Genomic DNA, 23,937 nt, shown 5'->3' on the forward strand with positions numbered 1-23,937 from the left:
TGTGTTTGATGATGCTAACTTGCGATTATGGGTCAAGTATTTAAGGCGATTAATAAGGTTTACTTTTTCACCTTAACACATAACAAATTTAATTGGTTACCGAGTAATTAGAGATTAAATATTCGCATAATATCTAGTTTTTGGGGAATATGTCAAGTTTATTGATGATATTTTCTTAGCCATTAATTTGTTTCATGCATTGTTAATAGAGATTTGAGGAGAAAATAGATTTTGGAATTAAATGTGAGAGTAATTAGGGACATACATAATCGAATGTAGCTGATTTATAGGCTTCTCATAACTTTATATTTTGAAATCAATTATTGTAAAGATATTGTAGAGATTCTTGAAAGAATGATTTTAGGAATTTTTAGTTTTTATTGTAGAAAAACGATTGAAACAAAGATTATCTCTACTAATTTGATTAAAAATAAAAATTAATATTAATAGCAATCTTGTAAATAGTTGGTAACTTGAGGAATTATTTCAAAAATGTTTCTGAAAATGTATATATAGATATATACTATTTTATCCCTACAATATTCATTTCTACCACCACCATACTAACCCCTACCACCACCATAACTATCCCTACCACCACTAATCACATCTCTTCTACTTTCTAACAACCACCTCCGGCCGCCGGAGCACCACCGGACAATCGCCAGAAAACCGCCCGACCACCGTCTGAACACCATCAGAGCACCGACGGACCACCACCGGAGCACCGTTGTAACACCACCGGACCACCGTTCACAACTGTCACCGGCCACCCTGTCCACCACTATCCCTAAACCATAAAACACAAAAAGGTAGTTTACTTTACCCTTCATCCTAAATTTCTAATTTATTCAAATTAGTGGTTATATTATTTGTTAGCTTTTTTTTGGTCAGTCAGCAAATTCACTCATTTCTAATTTATTCAAATTAGTGGTTATATTATTTGTTAGTTTTTTCTTTTGGTCAGTCAGCAAATTCACCCTTCTTTGAATGGAGTTTTTTTGCACAAAAAATATAAAATAAATAAAGAACTGAGTTTGTAAAACACATGTAATGAAATAAGTGAACTAGATAGAATTAGAGTTTAATTCTTTGATTTTTCTTTTTAATTTGTTGGTGAATGTAGAGTTTGATTCGGAGGTCAAAAATGATAAGTGTGTTTCTAATTTATTACATGTTGCTTGTCGTTTAGAGGTTAGTTATGTTTTTAACAAATTATATGTAGATATTCCTTGCATGGGCATCTATTTGTTCGTGGAAGTTACCAAAGTAGTGCGGAAGATCCACATAGTACAAGATGATCCTTATGGTGACCAAAACTTTGTCTATGATATTGTCACCAATGTTGGACCTATATACACCATTGCTGAGTCCGACTACGACACTTAGATTAATTTTGCATATATGTATAGTATAACCAAGAATTATTCGATTACTGTAGTAGATGAATTAATTTTTTTTTTTTCTAATTTTACTGCAGTTAAGAACAGTTTATTTTGATATAGAAACTTTGTTTAATTTGTTTTAGGACATAAATTATAATAGTTGAAATTATTTATACAAATAAAATCATATTTACCATTAGAGTTTTTGGCTAACTTGCCACTAAATTTTAAAGATAATGTGAGTAGTAAATTACAATGTGATATTATGTGGTAATTTGTCAGAAATACATTTTGTGGGATGCACTCCATTACAATCTCACTTCTCATAAAATGTTTCTTGGTTCTTAATTTCTTATATTTATGACATGTACACAATACATTGGAAGTTCAAGACTTCATTTAATGGTAAACTAAGACTTCATTTAATGGTAAAATTGGACCAAACTCGAGGCATTTCTGAAGAATCAAGGAAACCCCACATAAACTGAGAACAAAAATGAAAACATGACATTTATCAATGTCTGTGGTTACTCTTGTTTGAATATTTCATGTCTAATACTAGCAGGTCATAATTCCCAAAATACCAACTTTCAGTTTTTGTGTCATTTAAACAAAAGACACAGATGCCAATAGAAATGACATCGCGACAGCAGAAATGAAAATAGAACAAATCTTCTCCAATATCATCATTTCTTGTGTATCTTCGTTCTTCTTATTCTTAATCTCTTGTGTATCTTCGTTCTTCTTCTTCTTCTTCTTCTTCTTCTTCTTCTTCTCCTGTTTGACTTGACTTCCGAAAACTCAAGAGGAGTCGGCAAGGTTGCAACTAAAGTTGACTTCTCCCACGACAATTTGCAGCCAAGACTGACAAGATGTTTCCTCAGGTCGATAGCGCTCATCCTCAGATCTTTAGCTATGTCCTCTGGATCGGTTTTGAAATTATCGACATGAAGACAGAGCACAAGAACGTAGCTTATCAGAAGGTTGGTCTTGTCAACAGTTATCTCACTTGTCCTCAGAAAAGGATCCTTGAACAATGTGAAACATTTCTGACGGATGATTTCTGGGAACTCATGGCCGTTAGCAGAATGGAGACCAACCGTTGAGTCCATGTCCTTGAATTTAACCAGATGGGTGAGGAGCGATGAGACAGCACAAAGCATCTGCCTCTCGGAATCAACCTGCAAACAGAACAAAATGAAACCAAGGTGTTCAAATTAACGAGCTAGATGATACTAGCACAAGGTCTCTCTGAATAGAGCAAACAAATACGAAAAGGCGAAAGTGGTGCAAGTCAACAAGATATAATTGCATGTTAAAAGTCCATTGTAAAAAGGAATCAAGTGTTACCTCGATATTTCGCAACTTGTGCAATCTGTTGCGGACAAATACAGGGTAAGCACTGGTGATTGCTGCTGCTACGGTTTCCTGTTCGAGAAGGAGGTAAATATCTTGAAGGCATTTCCGTTCCTCCTCATCCATGATTTTGTCTAAAGGATAAGCTTTAGAAGGAGTAGTTGCAGAGGCATCATAAGGAGGAATGTTACGGGCAACAATAGAACTGGTGCTAGTGTCCTGCATAGAGAGACACATTATCATTTACATAGTATACATTACAAATCCTCTTAACGAGTCTCAAGAAAACAAATACCAATACGCAACATTGCATACCATATAGCCGTTCATGAGATGCAAGCAAAGGATTAAAGTAGTGCTATGGATATCTCAGCTTATATGTACAATAATAACAGTAAGAATGACTGATACGATACAGTAGGAAACAAGCTAGACATAGAAAAGATCTAAAGATAGAGTGGCATAGCGATAATAGTAGTAAGATGCGAGCTTTAAAAAAACAAACTAAGGCTATCAATATCTAAGCTTTTATATACAAATGATAACAGTAAGACTGACTGATACATTTGGAAACAAGCCAGGCATAGAAACGATGTAAAGAAACAGTAGGAAACAAGCTAGGTATAGAAAAGATGTCAAGATAAAGTGGCACACCTGAGGCCCACTTCCTGAAGCTTCTGCTTCTTCTTCTGTTTCTTGCCCTATAACATATGGATCCAATCGGATAATCTGCAAGTTAAAAACCCAGAACACTCAGAACTTATAAAAATAAAAATAAAAACACACAAACCAAATCCAAAACATTTGTTTTTTTCTCTAATTCACAACCCATACAGGACACTGGGAAAACATTGAAAATCTAGATTCTAATACACAAAGCAAAGCTCAGCTCTCTATGCACAAACAACCCTAAACACTGAAACATTCTTACTAGCCACAAAAGAAAGCAATTAATCAACAAAACACAAATCAGCAAGAAAGAAGAAACCAGAGAGTGTCAACCTTGTTGGCAGCAATCGGAAAGATTCGGATTGTCTTGGCCTCTCGATTTACCACGCCAATTGAGTACGCAGTATTCGGTTCCACCGCAGTCTCGCGGGAGTAGCTAGTGCCCTTGAAGTACACGTTTGCACCTGGCGGGCGTACCACAACCTGAAATTTCTTCTTGGGCTCATCCCTATGCGTGTAAACGGTAACCTCCGGGGTCTCATGTACTCGCTCGCCTGTTTCAGGATCCACCTCAAGAGGATCGTAGCTGGAGCTGAAATATGCCACGATAGGAGACATCCTATCGGGTCTCTCGCGGATCTGCGTGACTCTGAGTCTTATCTTCTTGCTCTCTTCGACATGATCTGTGGACTGGTTGTTAGCTCCGGACTCCTGACTATGGAGGTGTTCGTCTCCCATGGTTTCCTCAAAAAGTGGAAAACTATATATATAAAAATCAAAATCGAACCATCAATCGAAAAGTACAGTTGTGGGAATCGCTAATCAAGTTTTGTATACATAATAAAGAACAAAAAAAAAAGAAAAAAAAAAAGGAGAACATGAGAGAACTTACTGTGTGATCTTGGAGACACGACAGAGGAACTGCGGAGACTGTAAAAAAAAAAAAAGAGAGTAAAGTATATAAATACCGGACTTGAGTGGAGTGGAGTGCGTCGAAAACCCTAATTTAATAATCTCAAGTTGTTAATTTTTTTTTTTTCCTATGGTTTGGCTTAAAACTCACAAAATCTTTAAGCGCTATATTATAGCAAAATAATTCTATTATCATGGTATATTACACAAAATACCACTGTATTTTTATACAAAAATAACTTATGAAAAAAGAATTATATAGTTGTAACAATAAAATACTATCCCACTTAAATAGCAGTTAAAGTAGTTTCAACTAAGTTATAATTAAAGAGATTAAAGGAGAATAAGGTTTAGAGTTTGAGATTTGAAAAGTAGTAGAATCAAACTGGTAGTTCTTCGATAGAAGAAAGCACAATCCGTTCGTTTTCTCTCTCCTCCCCTTTCTCTCTTCCTTCTCTCTAAAAAACCTAAACTTAATATTTGCGCCGCTGCCTCTTCGGTTGCCCTTCCGGCACCGGAGAAGGCTTTTCTTCTGTCATCGTCATCCTCTGTGAGGTGGTCCTTCGTCTCCGGTCTGGTTCTCTCTTGATGGTGGTTTCCGGTGTTATCCCGGCGCGTGAAGCGGACTCTTCGTTAGAGGGGTCTGTTAGTGAAGGTTCGAAGGAGTTGCTTGAGGACGGCTTCTTGTTCGTGGCTGGAGTCGGCAGATCGGGGCTGAAGACTCTGTGTGTTAGGATTCGCCGGTGGGTTCGTTGGCTTCGGTGAGAAGTGAGAGCCGTAGTCTCTCTTTGGTGAGCTCCGGGGGTCAGATCTGGTGTTTCTCTCACTGGATCCTGACTTCTCTCCGTCCAGCCGAGGCGTCACGTTACAGATCGGATTTGGCTTTGACAGGTAGGTTGGGCGGTTCTTCATTGTGGGCCTTGAATCTACAAGGGGAAGGCAGTGGTGGGTGGTTTGCATCTCCGGCAACAGAGGCGTGGTTTTCTCTTCCTCTGATGCAGCTGTGGCTTCGGTTTGGTTGGTCGGGAAGCTTCTTGATCAAGCCGCGTTTGTTCGCGGTGGAGCTTTCCCTTGGTTCACCCTTCCAATAGAAGCTGTGGTTGCGGCGGAAGTCGGAGGAAGACAGGAGGGTAAATATTGCATCGTTGCGGTGGTTAACCTAGATGTTTCGGCATCCTTAGGGGCTATCATGGGTCCCGGGTTATGGAGGATGGGTTGAGCCATCATCCTCTGTAAAACGTCATGATTTTGTGTCCACCAGACCGGATTGAAGCAAATCTACCTTGAGGTTGCGGTGGTCGCCGGAGCTGGAGGAAGCGTGTTAGATCTGAGTGAGCGGGTTGCTAGGCATGGGACCTGACTTCGCGGAGCCTAAGATCGGTTCATTGAGCATGTCGGAGGATCTGTAGCGGGTCAGGTGGTTCACCAATGAGGAATCCGAAACAGAGTTTGGTTGCTTCTGTCAAGGGTTCCGATTTGGTGTGACCGCCGCAAAGCCGTGGATCCTGCAACCACCGACGTTCATGTTCGAGCTTCTGTCTCAAGGTCATTCAGCAAGATCCGATCGTTTTTTTTTTTTTTTCCGGCGACGGCAACGTCCTCCGTTTCTCTCTTTTTGTAACTGTTGAAACCATGTAATTTTTCAAGGCCAAACCCATTTTTTTGGGAAGGCCCATTAATATTAATATAAAGTTTTATTAAAAAAAAAAAAAAAAAAAAAAAAAAAAAAAAAAAAAAAAACTAAGTTATAATTTACAAAATCTTTTTATTCTAACTTACATATAGCTAGAGATTAACATTTTATAATCTTATTATATAAAATCAATGTATGACCAGTGCCAACAATTTATTATAATCAGTGTCAGCAATTTATTTTGTAGTTTAAGTCAAAAGCTAATTACTATTGGACACCAACAGTACCAAATACAAAATGAAGTATAAACTGTGCAGCCAAGGGCATAAAAACATTAATGTGTTATTTAAGCAATGTTGTTAGAAATAAATTAGTTGCCAAATAATTATACTATATAGTTGTAATCAAAAAAATCAACACAAAAAATTAGTTTTGTGATTTATCTGCGCTGCAGCATGGGTCATTATCTAGGTTGTTTCTAGGTTGATCGTTAACAACACTCATTTAAATTGCAGCAGGTTAACGACGTCGAAGTTATTATTCGGTCTTGCTTGATGACAATTTTGCAGATTTGATATATTTGCTTGTAGCATAGTCCATTTATAGATTTCTCTATGGAGTGGGTTTGTTTTAGGCTTCTAAAACTGGGTTTTGTTTGGAGGCTACAATGGGGTAAGATGTTATTAAATATCTGGGACAATGACTTTGTTGATAGTCATTTACAGTGCGGTACTAAAGTTGGTAGCTTCTTTAATAGTTCAATGACATTGTTGATTCATAAGTTCATCATACTTTTCACTTTAAAAATATCATATAAATTTAACAAAATATTACCCCACACTTCAGGGTGCGGGTTACTATCTAGTATAGTAGTATTTTTTTTAAGCACCACTATATGAACTCTCAATTATTGTTACGATGAACGGCTATAAGTTGCAATATGTGTGTTTATGGCCAACATAGTGACTAATCTAACTTTTTTTTTTGTTATTACTAGGTAATTAGTCCACGTAATGTGTGGTTGTATGCATAATAGTTTTGATTATATTTCTTAAATTTTCTTAAACTAAAATATTGTTTTACTAATATATAATCTCCAAAAATTATACTAATGTATGAATCTCAAAAAAAATTATAGCAATTTCTCAAAATAACACTCCTGTCAACATTTTTTGGTATGGTTATTTATTATACAAAATTTAAAATATATAAACTTTTCTATAAAAAAAAAATTAACCAATACTACAAAGAATTATTAAAAATTGATTAGCTATATTTATATAAATAATAATATAGAAATTTAAACATTTTCCTAATATGAGAGAATCTATGTTTATGATCATATTTTATAGAAGTTAAACATTGATTTAAAGATTTTTTCTTAATGACATTGTAAATATAAGACTGTAGTATAGTAAAATTGAATCAAATAAAATTATCAAAAAATTTAGTAACTACGTATAAAATTATTGTATATAGAATATTCCTCATTTAAAAGTTTAAAGCAATTAAAAAAGTTAAAAATATATTAAAATTTTACCAAAAACACTTTTTCTAGAAATATAAATATATTAGTTGGAAAGTTATTGGGTAGGAGTTACATTTTAGTTAAATGTAGAGTTAAATGGAGTTAAAAGTGGGTTAACTATAAATAAATATTTTAATTTATTTTTGACTTAAGAGAAAAGGAATACCAAGTGGCTCAATCAAAATTTAAACTTACACTTTTTGATTGTTTTGTTGATATAAACTCAACACTCACACATAATATTCCAAAGTGACAAACTAAATTAGTTTTTTTAGAAAAAAAATATGAACTTCAATCTAAATATTTTTTAAAACCCCAAGAATAATTTCAATCCTTTTATTTTTTTTTTCACTCATCAATTTAATTTATAGTGCTAGATTTCATAATAATGGTTTCATCTTTAGAGGATTTAGTTAAATGGTATCTTAATAATTATATTATTTTCTATATTTCACTTCCAGTTAAACATGATTTCTTTTTGGAATCATTTTTTCATTTTGCTGAAATCACGAAAATAATTTTTTTATAATTAAGTTCTTTTTGTTTTCAAAAACCTCAAATCTTAAATAATAGAAATATTATATTGATCTTTACATATTTATCTATTGGATCACAAAACAAAATAGACTTTATAAATGGATAATTATATTGATCATTCTAAATTATTAAAAATGATACATGAATATGTGAGATAACCAGAGTACATAATAGAGAATTAGAGATGGATCTTTTCAACTTCATGACCTTATTGTGTGGTGAATATTGTAAGAGTATGAAAAATAATGACTTATAAGATGTTAATCTAAAATAGATAATGAAGATAAACCTTCTAAAATAGTTTCTCAAATAAACTTGATTTTTTGTTAAAACCAACATATGTGAATTTAAATTTAGCTATGGAAATTTTAAAAATATTTATGAATAGATTAGAGAGGCAAGAAATATATAAAAAATATATTTTATTTTTATATAAATAAAATAAAAATTGAAAATAATATTAATTATATATAATACTTTCTAAATTAAAATATTGAATCAAAATCTTAAAACACATATTAGATATAACAACATTTGATATTGGTGAGAGAGGAGGAGAGAATGATTACTTATAAGATGATAATCCAAATTAGATAATGGAGATGAATCGTTAAATATAAAAACAATGGAATTTATATATATATGTATATATATATATATATATTTATATATATATATATATCATGTAATCTCTAAAATTAAAAATTTACAATGATATTTCATTTGCTTTTTTAACCCATACAACAAAAATAAGAAATTGAAAACATTAAGAAAAAACAAAAAATGATTTGAGATATTGTGGAAGAGAATGAGAGAATGTGAAAATGAGAAAGTTAAAAATGCCAATATGAGAAAATGAGGCAATGCTTATTTATATGATAAGAATTGATGGAAGTTACCTTTAGAATTATTGGAGTTACAAATATTATTTATTGTGTTTGAATAAAATTGAGTGGTGGAATATGATTAATGCATAATTTATTTTATTTTCATTTATAATTTTATTTTAATATATGAAATAAATGTATTGTGTTAATTGGGTCTTAATTATTATTTTTAGCAATTAAACAATTAGAAAGAAAAAAAAATTAGAAAGTATTAATGAAAATCAACCAATAAGAAGAGACCAAAACCTTACTTATATATATATATATATGATTATTATTGTATTAGTTAATTATATAATTTTTTTAGGAAATTAGAACGTATAACCAAAAAAAAATACTTTAATTTATTGCATAACTACTATAACCATGAAAATGTTATATAAGATGTATTTTATACTTTATCCTTACCACCATCACCCCTTACCACTACCAGCCACTTCCGGCCACCGTCCACCACCCAGCTCCAGCCACCAATTCCGGCGACCTACCTCTGGCCACCAATTCCGGCAACCCACCTCCAGCCATCAATTTTGGCCACCAATTTCGGCGACCCACCTCTAGCCACCCACCTCCAGTCATCCACCTTCGGCCACCCAGCTCCAGTCACCCATGTAACGCCCCCGCCCCCGAACCGTCCTATGGCTCGGTACATCCAGAACGGCCATTGGACGCCACTTGGAAATAGTCACTAACGACCCGGCCGAGATTCTAAAACAGATCAAGAGCCTTAACCAATCCGTTAGTGTTATTCCCTCCACTTTAGACACCACGTAAGCTTGCCAGCCCTCGTGATGTCCAAGCGTTGAGCCGACTCAGACTAAGTCATTATCAAACATTACTCGTACTCACGAATATATAAAACCAATTTCATTGATTAAATAAAAATATTTCACAAAGTTACCAAAAGAACTTGTAAAGTTGTGGCCAGGCTTAGAGCCAAAAAGATTATACATTTTAGACATATTAAACTTACTTTTTTTTTTCTTTACACAAAGGCACAAAAACTACACCGGGGTCCTATCGTCCAACACACCCTCTAGCTTTCCTCTAACGGTTACCTGTAGAAAAAAATATTATCATAAATAATCTAAGATTACTCAGTGAGTCTTAGGGGTCCCTGCAGTAGATTAAATACACTTTATTTATCCAAATAATACAATATCAAAATATACCACTTATTTAAAAAATATTTTTTATGGTAAAATAAAAATTTACTATAAAATATTTAATAATTAAATTCCAAATCTTTTTTTAGTATCAATTAAATATATTTCTTAGAAAATTATATGAAATGCAATAAAAAGTCCCAAAGATTAATTTAATTTTTAGTCTGGTTTATATTCACCTTCATTTAATCTATATTGCTACGTTAAATTCTAATGATTTCCTCTTTGTGGTAAAATTTCGCAAATGGAATATCAAATTGTTTTTATATAAAAAATCATTAAATTACAAAACTTTGAATTAAATAAAAATTATAATGATCTTTATATAATTATATTTTTGGATCACAAGAAATATATATATATATATATATTGATGAGTATACAAAAAACATATTACAATTTCTTGGAGGAAAGAGAGAGAATAGTTTATTTTGTTAAAACATTGCATAAGTTTTAAAAAATAAAATAAATATACATGAATGAAGATGATTTCTTTAGCTTGATTCCCTCATTGGGCTTTGATCGCTGTTGAATCTGCATCGATAATTGTTTTTTATAGTCACCAAAATTTTAATATAGATAGGTAATTAAAAATTAAACATAATAAGAAGACGAAGAAGGAATGAAAAAATACATAAAAACAAAGAACTAAAATGGAACAAAATATAAAATAAATGTAACAAAATATATAATCACACTCGTACCATGAGTTTTGAACCCATACAAAAACATAAACAAAACAAAGAAAATATTTATAATTTGAGATATGGTGGATAATGATGTGAGAATGTTTATAGGATTTTAAAGAATGAAAATTACATTTCTAAATTATTTATTATACATATGCAATTGAAAATTAAAAATAATAAAAAGACAAAGGAGGAAGAAAGAAATACATAAAAATAAAGAAATAAAATTGAACAAAATATAAGATAAATCTAACAAAATATAAAATCACACTCTTACCATAAGTTTTGAACTCATGCAAGAACATAAACAAAACAGAAAAAATATTTAGAATTTGAGATATGGTAGATGATGATGTGAGAATGGTTATTTATATGATTTCAAGGGATAAAAGTTACATTTCTAAGATAAATTAATTAGAGGAGTTACAATTAAAATTTATAGTGTGTTTGAATGAAAATGATTGAAAAGAAATAGTCAACTCATATTTATATAATTTCAGTTACAATTTAGTAGTAAAGTGTCGATTTAAAATATAGATTAATGTACATTATTACATTTTTATTTAATTAAAATAAATTATTACATCATTTGTCTCTCTCTTTCTTAGTTTACTTAAAAAAGCTCTTGAAAACAAATTTTATCATTTAGTGATCTAAATAAAGAAGAGAGAGAGAGAGAGAGAAGACGCCTTGAAGGGTGAAAGCTGTGCAGCAAGTTGTTGGACTATTCCTTCGTCTTGACTCTTTAGGGAAGCTACGCACATCACGTTCATGTGGCTTTCTGCTTTTTCCTATCAACCAAACTTTTTTTGAAGAGACTTTTAAAGTAAATGGATCACTTGCATTAGTAAGAAAGAGAGAGAGACAAATGCTTAGTCAGAAATAGAGACAAACGAATAACAAATTCATCGGGACTAAAGAGTCTAAGGTAAGCTATCAAGCGACATACTATGGCAAACAAAAAAGAAATGAATTAACACGCAAAACGTCGATTCATCAGACTCAGTGGTAAGATTTGAGCACAGCGCCGCAGAAATGACAGACGATAGCCTTCCAAGCTTTGCGGTAAAATGGAACCCCACAGAATCTTGTGGAGGTTCTCATGTCCGCAACCACTGCTCCACCTCCGCATCTCGAACACAACCCGGCCGCCGGCTTTCTCCCCCGGACTTGCTTCCTCTGGTTTACAAGGAAACAGAATATGGCCATTTCTCTAATTCTTCTTCTTGAATCTTGTTGTGGTATTTTTTGTTAGCACTTCAGGTCTTGGGGACAAGGCTTAGTTAGTTAGTACTTACTACTTAGTAGTGTGTGTTAAATACAAGTTTGGGAGATATCTAACCGTTTGGATGGGGGCCGCGTGTCACACACAGATACAGCTGGCTCGCTGACCTCCATTGACTCTTTTTTCTTTTCTTTTAAATATTCAAAATTGACATTGAATTATAATCACCACTTGTGCAACATCTTCTCATCACTCTCAACTGCTTGACTATTTAATACCACAGAAGCCCATTTCCTCATTTACTACACCCATTGACTTTACAACAAAATTATTCCAACTGTAAGGTCACCACCCCATACGTACTTTAGTCGTCGTCACGTATTGGGGGACAAATTCAAAAGTCCTAGAGAAAGGCGTCTGTGAGTGGACATTGTTCACTTTTTAGGCACAATGAGGATTTCACAATTTTGAAGCTTCTTTGAAAGATGATTAATATGAAAGGTTTTAAGTACAATATGAAAAGATGGATAGTTAAATGAAATCCGAGGAAAACAAAGGAGAAGTGAGTGGCGGAGTAAGTAAATCCCCCTTGGAAGAGGAGAGGATCTGAAAAGTTTACTGTTTGTATGTTAAATTGGGGAAAAATGGGAGATGGGTTAAATGTGTGAATGTGGTCACTGGTCAGAGAGCTGCCATCATTGCTCGTCTTGTAGCCTCTTGCTTCATCTCTGCTGCTTTCCCGCTCCCCCTGAAGTACATGTACACTTGCTGTTCCCACACAAACAGAACAACTTGTTTAACCACTTCTTCCCTTTTTTACATAGGTCAAATCTAAAATGAATAAGTGATGCAGGAAGTGAGGGAAACCTGAATAACCCAGATGCTCACGAGTGACTCCAGACAGAAGAACCCAAACCCAATGAAGTAGAATATCTGCCACCCCACCAAAAGCTAGCCAACTCAAAGTACGTACTACAACAATTTTAAGTTTTTTTATACTAATTTTCAACTTACCCCGACCAAGATATTCCCACTTAATACGTCGATAGCCGGCAATATTCCTCTGCATAACACAACAATATAATATCATTCCACCTCATTCCTTTTGTGTGATTTAAGGAACTATTTTGTAACTTACGTCAGAGATTTTCCCTTGAAGATAATTGGAGGAGCCACCGCCGCAAACACACAAAACCCTATGTGAAACTGCAGTCGTATTTTTAAGCTTTTACTCACTTCCACTTTTTGATGTGTCAAAACCCATTTAAAAAACACAAACGCAAAACTCACCAAATACGTGAAGAAAAACCACCCAAACTTCAGAGCACTATCAGTCCTGCACACAACCAAAACAACCCACATCTCATTCGCATCCAAATTTTGACACTTATTAAGATGCTATCTGGAACTTCACTCTTTTTTTTGTTGCACCCCTCTTAATAAAGGAACACACCACGCAGCAGCAGCAGATAGTGTACAGGATTTTAAAAGAACAATCTTAAGTGGCATGAATACGCGCATATACCTCATGGCACGATAAAGAGGGCGATACCACATAACATAAGCTCCAGGAACCCCCGATATGAAATAGATAATAGCTAGAAACCATATTGTCGGACCTACACCCGAAGTACATAAGTCAGCAGCTTGGCATCATACAAGCTCAGTGTACGTGGCAACTTTTAACTGGTTCCAAGACTAACCTTCTCCCTTAATCCACGCGGTGGTAACTGCAACAATGTTCCATAGCAGGCACACCACAAGACCTACCACCAAACAGCAGAGATTACTAATAACTCAAGAAATCCACCTCTGTTGCAACTGGAGATGGGTTGATCTCATTTAAAAGAGAAAGCACATACCCAGCATTGATGTGAAAGCAACATATTGGATTCTCTGCAGATGGATGGGTATCTCATTTGAAATGTCATGATGGATGAGAGGAAAAAACGGCGGCCAGTTTTTCTCTTCGATCACAATTCCGGCTACCAAAAGAAAGATGGCAGAATAAGCATTTCCCATGGAACGGAATGTCAGGTTTCTTACAGAAGATAAAATTGACAAAGATACCCTGTGCTATAGCATCTTCTTTCCGCTTGAGTTCCTGGAAAATACCAACAACAGATTTCAGAAGACAGAAAGATATATACTTGAAAGGCTGTAGCTACAAACTACTGAGGCCAAGCTTTACAGATTAGATGACACGAATAAATATGCTTTCACCTACATAACACATCAAAATGATATGAAATCCGATGTAAACTAATTATTCTTAGTTCGGGAAAAATTATATAAACAAATAATTGTGGGGAAAATGACATCATGGTATGTGACATTAGTTGGTTTCAATCGGAGTTACAGCTTACCTGCTCCCGCCGGTTCAATTCAGCCTCCTTTTCCCGGAGTTGCTTCTCTTTAGCTTTAAGATCCTAGAAGTTGGCAATCATACAAAAATAGTCTCAGGGAATATTCTGAGATTATAACTTGGTACTTAAGGAAAATACCTTTCCAGAGTCTAGAGGAATATCAACTGTGGCACCGCGGTCATACGGCTCAGGGGGAAGAGGGGAAAGCTTTGGCGTTGCGGCTGGAACAGTTCCAGGATTCTGAAGGTTCAAAGACAACAAAAGTGGGTGGAAGAATTTAAAAGCATATAGGAAGAGAAAACAAAACAAAGAAAAAAAGAGCTAAACAATGCAATGGAGATCCACGAGAGCTTTAGAACATCAGAGACAGCAATTCAATGGACAAGAAACTGATATGAATGTGTAAGTAAAAAAACCATTTCACCCATATCCAAGACAAGAAAAAATAACAATGCCAGTGAAAAAGTAGTCTACTAGATTCTCCACAAGTAAGCACCAAACTGAAAATCGAAAAAAGATGTAAGTGGGAGATCTATATTAAAATCGTGGACACGAAAGATAAAGCTCATTCGAAATAACAAACACTCTCTCAACAGGTGATGGGAAAAAAGCAAGCGTTACATTGATCTATCAGCGTCTAACAACCCTAGAATGAGCAAATCACATTCTGAAACATGAATATCAATCAATCGACCAAATTGAAACCGAAAATTCGATCCCAAGAATTGGAGTAGAGGAAAATACAATTAACATTAAGAATCTGAGAAAATCAGATCAGAAACAATGCAATTCAACAACAACAGGAATTTAAAAAAAAAAAAAAAAAAAAAAAAAAAAAAGGAATCCCTATATGATGACTGATGAGATTGGAATCAAGCTTACCGCAAAAGGATTAACCTCGCCGTCATCAAAGGAAGGAGACTGGTAGCGAGACATTGGCACGTAAGGTAACTCTGCAGATCCAATCTCTCTAGACTTGTATCACCCAAGCGAGCGAGCGAGCAACGAAGAAGAAGAGTAAATGTGTTGGCGCGTCTGGGTTTACACCCGGTTTTCTAAACCAGAAATTAATAACCAACCATCTATGTACTGGATTTACACCCGGTTTTCTAAACCCGAAATAAATAACCAACCATCTACAGTATAACAACAACAACCCTTTTAAACACAAATCCGTTTTATCCTATATGTCTCACCTTCGATTGTGTCTTTTGGAATGCATAGTAATGGAAATTGAAGCTTTGTGCAATACAACACCCTTTCCAAGTGACCTTTGACCACCCTTTCAAGACTCTCGTCTTGTCCAGCATGTGACCACCCTTTCCAGGGACCTTTGGTGCATGCACGGAATCCAAACACCGCGTTCGTTCTTTTGCAACGTCTGCGGCAATAGTTATCAAGGTGGCTGACTATGTGGCAGTGGTCAGTCATCCTTCACCACGAGTGGTCTCACTTTGTGTGGCAACTCTTTACCTTTAGGACTTGTTGTCCTCTTTATGTATCCTGTCACCTTTATAGTTTCAAGTCAAACTTTAAAGCTTGTTTTATGTATGTTTTAAGATCGAAATTTGTAGTTTATTTTGTCCTCTTGTGTAAATTTATTGGTGTATTTGGCTCTTCTTCAAAGGAAGCTTGTAAACCTTTAATCTAATATAATGGAATGTTTGATGAAAAAAAAAAAAAAAAATATGTCTCACCGATCACACCATTAAAAGGGGCAAGTGTTATTGTGATACGATTCTCCATAAGGAAGTAAGTGAAGAAGAGGATGACGTGGACAGAGATAAAGAAGAGAGCAAATACTTGGAACAAGAGAGAGGCTTTGCCGTTACGGGATCAGCTTAAAAGAGCTGTGAAGCTCATCTTCTTCATTATGTTTAATCTGAGTTTGTAAATCCTTCTGCGATGTGCTGAGGTACCGAGTGATGTGCTCGGTGACTGATCAATGTTGATCAGTGCTTATTCAGTTTGGGCTATCAATTGTATTCATTCCGTTATCTCTTTCACAATCCATAAACTCTGTTATTCTCTGATTCCTTTCTAATTGGATATAGTTTGAGTTTACAAATACGATTGATCAAGAATCTATCAATGGTGCGGTGAAACTGGTTCGATTGAGATCGCGATGGCTACTTTTGATGATCCGACGTTGATAAACAGTGAGAGCTTCCAGGAGAAGGCGACGGAGTGTCAATTGAAGGTTCTTGGCGGCGAATACAATCGTCTAACTCAGGCGATGGTTGTACAGGATGACAAGTTGTTATCTCTGGAGAAGGCGATGCGTACGGTGCTTTCAACCTTGGGGAAGCTGGAGAATCATCTCGAAAAACAACATGAACAGCCGAAAACATCTCAGATCTCGCAGCAGGTATCGTATTCTTCTGAATCACCTCCGCGTTTGTCAGATGTTGGAAATTTGTCTTTGGAGAATCGATCGAGCTCACTTCGTCAGATCGAGATGCCAGTTTTTGATGGTATGAAACCGTATGAGTGGTTCTCTGAGGTCGAGCGTTTTTTCCGTGTTGGTAGATATCATGATAGGGATAAATTGGATTTGGTTGCCTTGAGTTTGGAAGGAGATGCATGGAAATGGTTTTGTTTGGAAAACCACAAGAGGGAATTTCTGGATTGGATTGGTTTGCAGTGCAGATTGTTAGCTCGATTTGATCCAGTTCAGAATTGTTCTCCATCAAAGGTGATTGCGCGTTCGATGCCAGAGGTTGCTCAAACAATTGATTCGACTCTAGATGTTGAATCAGAAGCTGAATCAAACATGGGGACTGATTACGTTCAGGATCTTCAGGTACCATCTATTAATTTGGAACCTAGCCTTAGATTTTGCAAGGAACCATTGACTGTTGTTGAAGTATTGCCATCTGATATTGTGAGGAAACATCAAGAAGATCCACATTCTGGTTTTGAAAATGTCAAGAACAAGAATAACGCCAACCAAGTGTTTGATGGATTGTGCCTTAAACGACACAGATTTAATCAACAGAGGAAACGGAGTTTGTCTCCCAAATCATGGATGTTCAAGTTCAAAGATACAGTAGCATCACCAGATTTCAAATCAGGTTTTGACGTCAACGGGAATCAAACTGCTTATAACAAATCTCTGCGTTTGTTTGTGGCCAGAAATGTGGCAGGGTGTGTTCTTCTTTTGTTTCAGATGGTGAAACAATATCACATGACAAAGTTGTTGTGTAGAGTGATGATAAACCATGATTCAAGAAGAACGCAAAAGTTTGTGTGTGGAGATGTGATGTTGTACTTGAAGAAAAACTACAGGTCTAAGCTTAACAAATCATTATTAGGACTGGACTTTGGTGTGGCTATGAAGCTGCTTGAATTTCTTACACTAGAGAAAGCCAAGTTTGACATACAGCAGAATAAGAGTTGGCTAATTGTAGTTGGCATGTTGCACTTGTTTGGTAGCCATAGTTGGGTTTCAGATTTGTGGAGGAGGAAGTTGTGCAAGAATTGGTGGTTTAAATTCAAAGATATCTGCAGGAATAGAGTTCTGGTTTCGCAAGGAATTAAGCAAGAGGAGGTTGCAGTAGAGTTTCAGTTTCATAACACACAGCCTGCACCTTCTCCAATTTCCAGAATTCATAAAGACAATGTGGTTTTTCATAGTGGTGATTCATGGTCTGATTGTGATGTTGCTGTTTTAATTTCTCAGGGAGTGCTATGGTTTCAAGCTGTAAATGAGAAACCAATGGCTGCGATTATAGTACAGTCTCTTTCAAGACTTACCAATGAGTTACACAATGCTGCTAGAGAGTTTCAGTTTCCTCATTTCAAGCTTGAGGACAAACTTGGTCTCAACGGGGGAAGTAATGAGGATCAAGCTGCTTCGTTTCTCCATGAGTTTCAATCTGCATCATCTATATTGTGTGTCACCTTGTTGTTGATAGGGACAACACGCTAGCTGCAGAATGTCAATTATGTGAATTGCAGAATTAATTGGCCACGACATGGTGTTGTTTATGTGACAAAAAAAGTTGATTTTCAAGTTTGGCATCGTTGGAAACACAAGGTGGGGAAGTTGCAGCCATGTTCAGAACTTATGCTGTGGGGACATTTTCAATCTGGTGAAGGGATCAGTCTAAGTGGGTTTGGTTCAATTCCTTTGTGTTCTTGTCGTGCCTTCTTCTTGTGGCGAGGCTGGTCTATTCATGAGAGTTCCTGACCTCGTGAGAGACATGCCGTATCCATTCCTTCTTTTCTTAAAGCTTGAGGACAAGCTTGTCTAAATGGGGGGAGTATTGATACGATTCTCCATAAGGCCATCTTTATCGACACAACAGTTGGGCTGTTCTTAGCATAATAAATTGATAAATTTATTCAACAGTGATCTTAGAACACATTTTTTGTTCTTAAATTAGAACTGATTTTAGAAGAGTTCTTTGTCTACCTGGCAATGGTTGAGATTGAGAGAGAGACTTAAAAATTTTTTTTGACTCGCAATCTCACAACGAACGAAGCTCGAAGAAGAATGGATTCACGAACCAAGGGGAAGACGGTGATGGAAGTTAGAAATTTTTTCATATCAAATCAAATCATCTTCTGATCGTCGTCTTCCACAATTTCTCTTCACCGGAGCTTTTTTCCCGATCGATTTACCGACTCCGACGTCACCTCTCTTTCCCCCGTTCGTTTCTGATCTCTGAGTCTGCCTTATTTCTGTTTTTGTTTTTTCCCAAATGTCTCAGTCTGATTTCAGTTTTGATTTCTAATTTTGTGCTTCAAATCGCTTCTTCTCCGGCTAAACTCTTTCGTTTCTTCTTCGGATCATCGGAAGCATCGTGAATTTTACATTCTCTGGCTTATTTTTACTGTATCGCGATCTAGTTTTGGAATACATAAATAAAATGTTAGGGTTTTTGGATTTCTTAAGATATCACAATCGAACGATGTTAGTCTTTGATGGGATTGGGATTTTAAATTTGTTCTTAATATCAAAATGCTTCACTCATTATTGTTCTAAGTTTATTACTCTGTTTGCTTCAGTTTTTGTTTGTTCATCTTAATTATTGTGTGTTGATGATTGTGCAGAGTTCTTAGTTGCAATTCCCATTTAGGAACAATGAGTGATGCGTGAATGGGCATTGTACTTGTCCTAAAACAGGACAAATGCTTATGGATTCAAGGATTGTTCCTAACCGAGCTCTTAAGAATCTGATTGTTCAATGGTGTACAGCGAGTGGTATATCTTATGAGTCTGAGTTTACTGATTCTCCTAATGAGTGTTTTGTTTCTGCTCTTCCTACTAAAGCTGCTGTTGAAGCTAACAAAGCTACTGTATCGATTCTTATTAAGTATTTAGCAGATGGTTCTGAAGCAGCTCAGACTGTTGCGGCTAGGGAGATACGTCTTTTAGCTAAAACGGGGAAAGAGAACCGTGCGTTTATCGCGGAAGCAGGTGCGATACCGCACTTCTGCCGTCTTCTCAAGTCTGAAAACGCTATTGTGCAGGAGAATTCAGTGACTGCGATGTTGAATCTATCGATTTATGAGAAGAACAAGAGTCGGATTATGGAGGAAGGTGATTGTTTGGAGTCTATAGTAAGTGGTCTCACAGTTGAAGCGCAAGAAAACGCAGCAGCTACATTGTTCAGTCTCTCTGCTGTACATGAGTATAAGAAACGTATAGCTATCGTTGATCAATGCGTTGAGGCGTTAGTGTCGCTGCTTCAGAACGGGACACCAAGAGGGAAGAAAGATGCGGTTACAGCGTTATATAACTTATCGACACATCCAGATAACTGCAGTAGGATGATTGAAGGAGGAGGTGTGTCTAGTCTCGTTGGAGCTCTCAAGAACGAAGGGGTAGCTGAGGAAGCAGCAGGAGCTTTGGCTTTGTTAGTAAGACAATCTCTTGGCGCTGAAGCTATAGGGAAAGAGGACTCCGCTGTGATGGGGCTCATGGGAATGATGAGATGCGTAACACCGAGAGGGAAAGAAAACGTGGTGGCTGCGTTGCTCGAACTTTGTAGGAGCGGTGGAGCTGCTGTAGCGGAGAAAGTGTTGAGAGCACCTGCCATTGCGGGGTTACTTCAAACGCTTTTGTTTACCGGGACGAAACGTGCTAGACGTAAAGCTGCATCGCTTGCTCGTGTTTTCCAGAGGCTGCAGGTCCTAAAGATATTGAAGTTTGGAGATATCTATGAAGATGAGGACATGGACAGAATGATGGAGCAAGTACTTCCTTGAGACAACATACACACCCTCTTGTTACAATTGCAGTTTATGATACAAAACAAATTTTTCCTAGTTTTAGCTCTTTGTAACTTCAATATTTATGTATCAAATGTAAAATAAAAATTGATTATTATATTATTAAAGCTTATGATATTAAACATGTTCTCCCTATAACTAACTTTTTAACAAAAGATCTTAACTACTGATCTTAGATTATTTTCCTAATATATTTAGTCTAAGAACACAAAAAAAAGTTATGCCTATAAAGATGCCCTAAGGAAGTAAGTGAAGAAGAGGATGACGTGGACAGAGATAAAGAAGAGAGCAAATACTTGGAACAAGAGAGAGGCTTTGCCGTTACGGGATCAGATTAAAAGAGCTGTGAAGCTCATCTTCTTCATTATGTTTAATCTGAGTTTGTAAATCCTTCTGCGATGTGCTGAGGTACCGAGTGATGTGCTCGGTGACTGATCAATGTTGATCAGGGCTTATTCAGATTGGGCTATCAATTGTATTCATTCCGTTATCTCTTTCACAATCTATAAACTCTGTTATTCTCTGATTCCTTTCTAATTGGATATAGTTTGAGTTTACAAATACGATTGATCAAGAATCTATCATATTGGTTGGCAAAAGATGAAGAAGTCATAAAAGTGTTGTTATTGTAATGTTTTTCTCATTCTTTGTTTGATAATCGGAATCTTCTTCATCGGTACTCTTCAAACCTTAACCATTAATTTGAATATTCATGGGTCTATTACTCTATATACCATATGATAAGTATAAGTATACTGTATTGCTAGAAGAATTCTGATTAATGGGGAGGTGTCGTCGTTTACATGGTTTCTACTTGGGAGGCATAGGCATTACGTACATAGAACACCTTGCCAGCTCTGCCCACATAGGTTGTTCACCACCAGATGCAACCCAGCCCGGTAGAAGATGCGACTCCAGTGGAAGGAAGAGGCTGTTAATGGACGCAACTGAAGTAAATAATCATCTGGGGTGCGATTAGCTAGACTGACATTGCCATTACATTACAGAAAGGGAAAAAAAAAAAAAAGAAGAAGAAGATGGAATTCGGGCGGCGTCAGGATTGGTAAGAGCAAGTGTCAAGGAAGGAAGGGAGATAAGGTAAAAGACAAGAAAACGCAAGAGGCAGATGTTGTTGTCTCTTCCAGGTCTCATCGATTTCATTCCGAATCCAGTTAAAGAAAAAAATCTAATAAGAGAGAAATGGGAAGTGAACAGAGTCGTTGAAATTCAAAAGCAAAACTCAACAGCCAAAAGAATTGGAAGAGGAAAGTTGTGTTTCTCTTCTTTACGTTTATAATGGGCTTGATTTTACCAGCAAAAGGCCCAAATAAGAGCTTCTTGCTGAACGAGAGGGTTCAATCGTCACCTTATACCATCTCTACTCATTGCCGTCACCGGTGAGACTTCCTCCTCCTAATCGACGTTTGAGATGCATTCTCGCTCCGCCCTACTCTCCCGATTCCTCCGTCCGGCGTCGAGATGCTTCTCCTCTTCCTCTCCGGTCACCGCAACGCAATCTCCCAAGAGCCTCGAGGCTCTTCGAGCTCGGCTGGCGAATGAGTCGCCTTCGCTTACCGATTTCATCCACGGCGATACCTATTCGGTGGAGGTCGGAACCAAGAAGAAGCCTCTCCCGAAACCTAAATGGATGAAGGAATCTATTCCCGGCGGCGAGAGGTATGTCCAGATCAAGAAGAAATTGAGAGACCTCAAGCTTCACACCGTCTGCGAGGAGGCTAAATGTCCCAACCTCGGCGAGTGTTGGTCTGGTGGCGAGACTGGAACCGCCACCGCCACGATCATGATCCTCGGGGACACATGTACACGCGGCTGCAGGTACCTCCTCTTAATCCCCATCCCTGAGATCTTTCCTCTCTGAAAGGGGCTAATTCTCTATTTTTTTTTTTAGGTTTTGTAATGTTAAGACATCGCGTACGCCTCCACCGCCTGATCCAAATGAACCGAACAATGTGGCTCAAGCAATTGCATCCTGGGGAGTTGATTATGTTGTGATCACCAGTGTAGATCGAGATGATTTACCTGATCAGGGGAGTGGCCATTTTGCTGAAACAGTGCAGAGATTGAAAGTCTTGAAGCCGGAGATGCTGATTGAAGCACTAGGTAGTAATCATGGGATTAACAGTTTCCGGGTTTGATCATCATGAATTTTTTTTTTTTTGATTTTTTTTTTTTTGTAATTTTCTTTTTTCTTTGATGATGTAGTTCCTGATTTCCGTGGAGATGGTGGATGTGTTGAAAAGGTTTCCAAGTCAGGGCTTGACGTCTTTGCCCACAACATTGAGACAGTTGAAGAGCTTCAGAGTTTTGTGCGGGATCATCGTGCTAACTTTAAGCAGTCGCTGGATGTGCTTAGGATGGCTAAGGACCATGCTCCTGCAGGCACCCTAACAAAAACTTCAGTAATGCTGGGATGTGGAGAGACCCCTGATCAAGTGGTCCAGACTATGGAGAAGGTGAGAGCAGCAGGGGTTGACGTTATGACATTTGGCCAATATATGCGACCGTCTAAGCGGCACATGCCTGTAGCTGAGTACGTGACACCAGAGGCCTTTGAGAGGTATCGTCTTCTTGGCATGGAAATGGTAATTGTCCCTTCCTTACTTAAAAGTTTTATTAGCTGAGAAATACTTTGGGAAAGAAAGCTAAATGGAATGCGTTGATGGTAAACAGGGATTCAGGTACGTAGCATCTGGGCCAATGGTGAGGTCGTCGTACAAAGCAGGAGAGTACTACATAAAGTCGATGATAGACGCTGACCGAGTTGTTTCTCCTTCTACCACATCCCTTTAGATACCCACTCAAGATTACACTATCTGCATATGTGAATTCTTTCACTTTATTGCTTTGTATTTTTATTTTTTTTCTGCGGGTTTCACAACACTTATCCGAAGCGTTCTGAATAATCATGAGAAAATGTAATACCATCGTTGTTCAGTCTCCTCCAGTTTGTGTCTAGTTTCTCTCTTTCTCATACTTCCATTGTACTCCTGGAATACTTCTCTGATATATACGACTCTGCTCTGTCAGAGCATTTTCGTCCAGCTGTATTGAACTTGAAAGTTGAAACAGCAGTGGTGGCCTGGTGGGGACTAACCATGAACTGAATAAACCATTTTTTTACTTAAGATTGTAGAGTGATGATACACAGAGAAAGGTACTTTTCACGTCTTTCTTATACTTTTTCTAGATATTGCTGCTCTTAAAAGCTGGGATCACCAATCCACCATTAAGACCTTGGTGCAGGCTGAGCAATGAACGTGGGGACATCCTCTCTCGGCATTATGAACCTCTATCTGTCACTTTTTAGATTAACAAATGTTCAA

At 36.7% G+C, this 23,937-nt stretch overlaps 4 protein-coding genes and 1 pseudogene across 6 annotated transcripts; 2 read left to right on the plus strand and 3 right to left on the minus strand.

Annotated features, from left to right (window-relative positions):
• Window positions 1-1,870: 1,870 nt before the first annotated feature.
• Window positions 1,871-4,464, minus strand: LOC104747769 (uncharacterized). Of its 2 annotated transcripts, none has more exons than XM_010469460.3 (5): window positions 4,303-4,464; window positions 3,744-4,154; window positions 3,396-3,470; window positions 2,736-2,960; window positions 1,871-2,566 (listed from the first exon to the last, which is right to left on the minus strand). In XM_010469460.3, the coding sequence occupies exons 2-5, from the start codon at window positions 4,146-4,148 to the stop codon at window positions 2,072-2,074; spliced, it is 1,200 nt and encodes a 399-aa protein (XP_010467762.1). In that variant the 5' UTR covers window positions 4,149-4,154; window positions 4,303-4,464; the 3' UTR covers window positions 1,871-2,071. The 2 variants fall into 2 exon arrangements, with proteins under 2 accessions (XP_010467762.1, XP_010467761.1); XM_010469459.2 differs by having other exon boundaries at window positions 3,744-4,170.
• Window positions 4,465-11,581: 7,117 nt separating this feature from the next.
• On the minus strand, window positions 11,582-12,038 carry LOC109129210 (uncharacterized). The gene has a single exon (XM_019236942.2). It carries the CDS (start codon window positions 11,969-11,971, stop codon window positions 11,765-11,767), a length of 207 nt encoding a protein of 68 aa, XP_019092487.1. The 5' UTR covers window positions 11,972-12,038; the 3' UTR covers window positions 11,582-11,764.
• A 406-nt stretch (window positions 12,039-12,444) lies between these two features.
• LOC104747768 (secretory carrier-associated membrane protein 1) lies at window positions 12,445-15,444 on the minus strand. Of its 2 annotated transcripts, XM_010469458.3 has the most exons (12): window positions 15,236-15,444; window positions 14,492-14,593; window positions 14,354-14,416; window positions 14,058-14,091; window positions 13,850-13,972; window positions 13,691-13,753; window positions 13,513-13,606; window positions 13,278-13,323; window positions 13,126-13,193; window positions 13,002-13,050; window positions 12,855-12,920; window positions 12,445-12,755 (listed from the first exon to the last, which is right to left on the minus strand). In XM_010469458.3, the coding sequence occupies exons 1-12, from the start codon at window positions 15,287-15,289 to the stop codon at window positions 12,669-12,671; spliced, it is 849 nt and encodes a 282-aa protein (XP_010467760.1). In that variant the 5' UTR covers window positions 15,290-15,444; the 3' UTR covers window positions 12,445-12,668. The 2 variants fall into 2 exon arrangements, with proteins under 2 accessions (XP_010467760.1, XP_087345196.1); XM_087489070.1 differs by having other exon boundaries at window positions 13,126-13,323; window positions 15,236-15,402.
• A 4,021-nt stretch (window positions 15,445-19,465) lies between these two features.
• LOC104748887 (U-box domain-containing protein 17 pseudogene) lies at window positions 19,466-20,569 on the plus strand (annotated as a pseudogene).
• Window positions 20,570-21,918: 1,349 nt separating this feature from the next.
• LOC104747767 (lipoyl synthase, mitochondrial) lies at window positions 21,919-23,655 on the plus strand. The gene is made up of 4 exons (XM_010469457.3): window positions 21,919-22,429; window positions 22,503-22,714; window positions 22,817-23,196; window positions 23,285-23,655. Exons 1-4 carry the CDS (start codon window positions 22,023-22,025, stop codon window positions 23,402-23,404), a joined length of 1,119 nt encoding a protein of 372 aa, XP_010467759.1. The 5' UTR covers window positions 21,919-22,022; the 3' UTR covers window positions 23,405-23,655.
• Window positions 23,656-23,937: the final 282 nt, after the last annotated feature.

This window comes from Camelina sativa, chromosome 15 (assembly GCF_030686135.1).
Source record: "Camelina sativa cultivar CO46 ecotype springtype chromosome 15, ASM3068613v1".
NCBI classification, from domain to species: Eukaryota; Viridiplantae; Streptophyta; class Magnoliopsida; order Brassicales; family Brassicaceae; genus Camelina; species Camelina sativa.

What these genes read in the sequence shown, in the direction of transcription:
- LOC104747767 (XM_010469457.3), top strand. Translation starts at nt 22,023, where the DNA reads ATGCATTCTCGCTCCGCCCTACTCTCCCGATTCCTCCGTCCGGCGTCG. An exon ending in ACATGTACACGCGGCTGCAG is followed by an intron (nt 22,430 to 22,502) that starts GTACCTCCTCTT and finishes TTTTTTTTTTAG; the next exon opens with GTTTTGTAATGTTAAGACAT. An exon ending in GTCTTCTTGGCATGGAAATG is followed by an intron (nt 23,197 to 23,284) that starts GTAATTGTCCCT and finishes GATGGTAAACAG; the next exon opens with GGATTCAGGTACGTAGCATC.
- LOC109129210 (XM_019236942.2), bottom strand. Translation starts at nt 11,971, where the DNA reads ATGGCCATATTCTGTTTCCTTGTAAACCAGAGGAAGCAAGTCCGGGGG.
- LOC104747769 (XM_010469460.3), bottom strand. Translation starts at nt 4,148, where the DNA reads ATGGGAGACGAACACCTCCATAGTCAGGAGTCCGGAGCTAACAACCAG. An exon ending in TTCCGATTGCTGCCAACAAG is followed by an intron (nt 3,471 to 3,743) that starts GTTGACACTCTC and finishes TTTAACTTGCAG; the next exon opens with ATTATCCGATTGGATCCATA. An exon ending in CTTCAGGAAGTGGGCCTCAG is followed by an intron (nt 2,961 to 3,395) that starts GTGTGCCACTTT and finishes CTCTCTATGCAG; the next exon opens with GACACTAGCACCAGTTCTAT.
- LOC104747768 (XM_087489070.1), bottom strand. Translation starts at nt 15,289, where the DNA reads ATGTCTCGCTACCAGTCTCCTTCCTTTGATGACGGCGAGGTTAATCCT. An exon ending in GCGAGGTTAATCCTTTTGCG is followed by an intron (nt 14,594 to 15,235) that starts GTAAGCTTGATT and finishes TTGAACCTTCAG; the next exon opens with AATCCTGGAACTGTTCCAGC. An exon ending in TTCAAGGGAAAATCTCTGAC is followed by an intron (nt 13,051 to 13,125) that starts GTAAGTTACAAA and finishes TGTGTTATGCAG; the next exon opens with AGGAATATTGCCGGCTATCG.